Consider the following 2,505-nt stretch of genomic DNA (forward strand, 5'->3'; position numbering starts at 1 on the left):
TTTAAAATTTGTTAAAACATTGGATTTAAATCATATGATCTTAGCTAAAGTCGAATGCTTTAAAAAGCGGATTAGCGTAGACATTTATGATTTTATGATGGGAGATTTTAATTGGATTTTGGGTTAAGCGGCGGCGTTTAAAAGCACCAGGTATATAAAGGGAAATTATAAACAAAATTTCCCTAAACACAAGCACTAACTAAATAGAGAGGTTTTCAAAAACCTTAAAATGAATTAATAATAAGTTTAAAGTAATTAATTTTTTGTTTGTTAAATTAAAATTTATTTTGATTAAAGTTAAATAAATTTTAAATTGTTTTTAAGTTTTTTTAAACAAATTTCTTATTAATGGTTTTAGTTATTAAGTGAAATAAAAAGTGGTTGTTTAATTTTTTTTGTAAATTTTGTTGTTTTTTTTTATTAATTTAAAATTAAAATTTTGATTAAAGTCTTAAAACTAAATATAAATTTGTATTTTGTTATTAAAATCTAATAATTAAACTATTTACATTATAATTATATATAAATACTAACAATTATAAATATAAAAAATTTGTTTTTTTTGTACAATTTTGAGTTTTTGTTTTGATTTTGAGATTTTTGTTTTTTGTTTTAGCACCACAATCACATTTTTAAAAAGTTTGGTTATTTTTTTTTTCCCCCAGCAACTGCAAGCAGTTGGCTTAAATTCTGTTTAGAACTAGACTAGACTATGACCTAGGGCTTAGGCTTCAGTCTTGTAGGGTTTGAATAGTTTGGGTTTGGATTCAGCGTTTAGAGAAGTTTGTGGTGGTGGTGACATGGAAGAGGCAGGACGTTTAACCGAATTGCTGGTGGTGGTGGTGAGGGTGGGCATTAGAAGTCCTGAATTGGCGGATGAGGAGGCGGCATTGAAGTGTAAATTTTCATGTTGGGCAGGTTGCAATAAAGGCAAAGTAATGGGTTGTTGTACACTGGTTCTTAAGGGACTCAAACTGCGATCAAATACTTTAGTATGATCCGAACCGGCGGGACTCAATGACAAGGTGGAGGAGTGAGGCGAGGAGGATGATTGCAAATCCAAGGGGGGAGTTTGAGTTTTATTGGCATAGTTCGCATGAGGCATGGCACCCAACATTGAGGGATAAGCAGCAGCGGCGGCAGCAGCAGCCATGGGATTAGCCGACATATGAGGAGGCATGGCATGAGCTAAATGATGAGCAGCTGGTTGAGGACGTTGGGGAATGTGATAAGGATTGTAGCGGTATTGTCCATAGGGATTGTGGCCATGTACTGGCATGGAGGGCATGGCGGTGGCTAACATGGGATTGGCAGCAGCAGCGGGATAAGGAGGATAAGGCATACCCACACTATTGGCAGCAGCTTGCAAAATGGAAGCAGCGAAAGCGGGATCTGAGTAAACAGCAGCATAAGGCCAGGCGACGGCAATACGTTGACGCTTATCCTTCATGCGACGGTTTTGGAACCAAACTTTAATGGTCGACTCAGGCAAACCCAATTGGGCAGCCAATTCACAGCGGCGTGGTCTGGAGACATAGTTTTCCTTGTAGAATTCCTTTTCCAAACGAGCCAATTGATCCCGGGTAAAAGCAGTACGATAACGGCGTACTGAGGGATCGGCGGGAATTTCACAAGAATTGTTACGGCTGCCATTTAAAGAGGTATCAGGACTGGATAAACATTCTAAAATTAAACCAAAAAAAAAGCAAGAAATTAATAAAATTGTTTTTTTTTATATAGAAAATTAAGTTTAAACTTAATTCTTTGGGTTTTTTGGAGTAGTTTTTTTTAAAAAAAAAAAAAACTCTTTTAGAAAACTTACCAGTAGGAGAGGGTGGTGGAGTTTGTGGTTTGCCATATTGGCCAGTCATTAAATCCACTACTAAGGGTTTTTGTTCATTATTATCATGATGGATATTGTGATGATTTTCCATGGTGTATGATCTGTATCCTTGCATATTGTAGGAGTTGTTGTTTTTAATTAAGTTTTAAATGAATTTTTTTTAAAAAACAATATTTTAGTTTTTTCTTTCACTTTATCACGTTCTTTTTTCTCTTTGTTATACAAAATAAGCGCAATAAATTCTTTTAGTAAATTATTAAATATTTTTCTTTTTTAGTTAATTTGTTAAATTAGTTGAAATGATGTGTTGCTTGTTGTGAAGCTACAGCTCAAGTGTGCCTTACTCAACTACCCCAGGATGCTTTTATACCACTACCCAGCGAAGTGAGAGGCTAAATAAGAAGTTAAAGGCGTGCTCTTTAACGGGAAATTACCACCAACAACAGTGTGTGTGTGTGTGTTTGTGTGTATGTTTGTACCTAAATCTATACAACCAATGAGCAACAACAATTATGCTTCTTTAGAGAGGTATACAAATGTCTAATAACTATATTATAATTCTCTTCTATTACAAAATTCTCTTGTTTTTTTTTCTTCAAATGTAAAGTGTAAATTTGAGAGAACTATGGGTGGTCATTTACATTTACTAGCTCTCTCTCTCT

At 34.5% G+C, this 2,505-nt stretch overlaps 1 protein-coding gene across 1 annotated transcript; it reads right to left on the reverse strand.

Moving 5' to 3' along the window:
* Positions 1-724: 724 nt before the first annotated feature.
* On the reverse strand, positions 725-1,987 carry LOC119602980 (segmentation protein even-skipped). Its single transcript, XM_037954823.1, has 2 exons — positions 1,823-1,987; positions 725-1,683 (listed from the first exon to the last, which is right to left on the reverse strand). The coding sequence occupies exons 1-2, from the start codon at positions 1,956-1,958 to the stop codon at positions 725-727; spliced, it is 1,095 nt and encodes a 364-aa protein (XP_037810751.1). The 5' UTR covers positions 1,959-1,987.
* Between the last annotated feature and the right edge of the window lie 518 nt (positions 1,988-2,505).

The sequence above is a fragment of the Lucilia sericata genome, unplaced genomic scaffold (assembly GCF_015586225.1).
Source record: "Lucilia sericata isolate MDLA Ls3-8-SP2 unplaced genomic scaffold, ASM1558622v1 Contig000266F_arrow, whole genome shotgun sequence".
NCBI lineage: Eukaryota > Metazoa > Arthropoda > Insecta > Diptera > Calliphoridae > Lucilia > Lucilia sericata.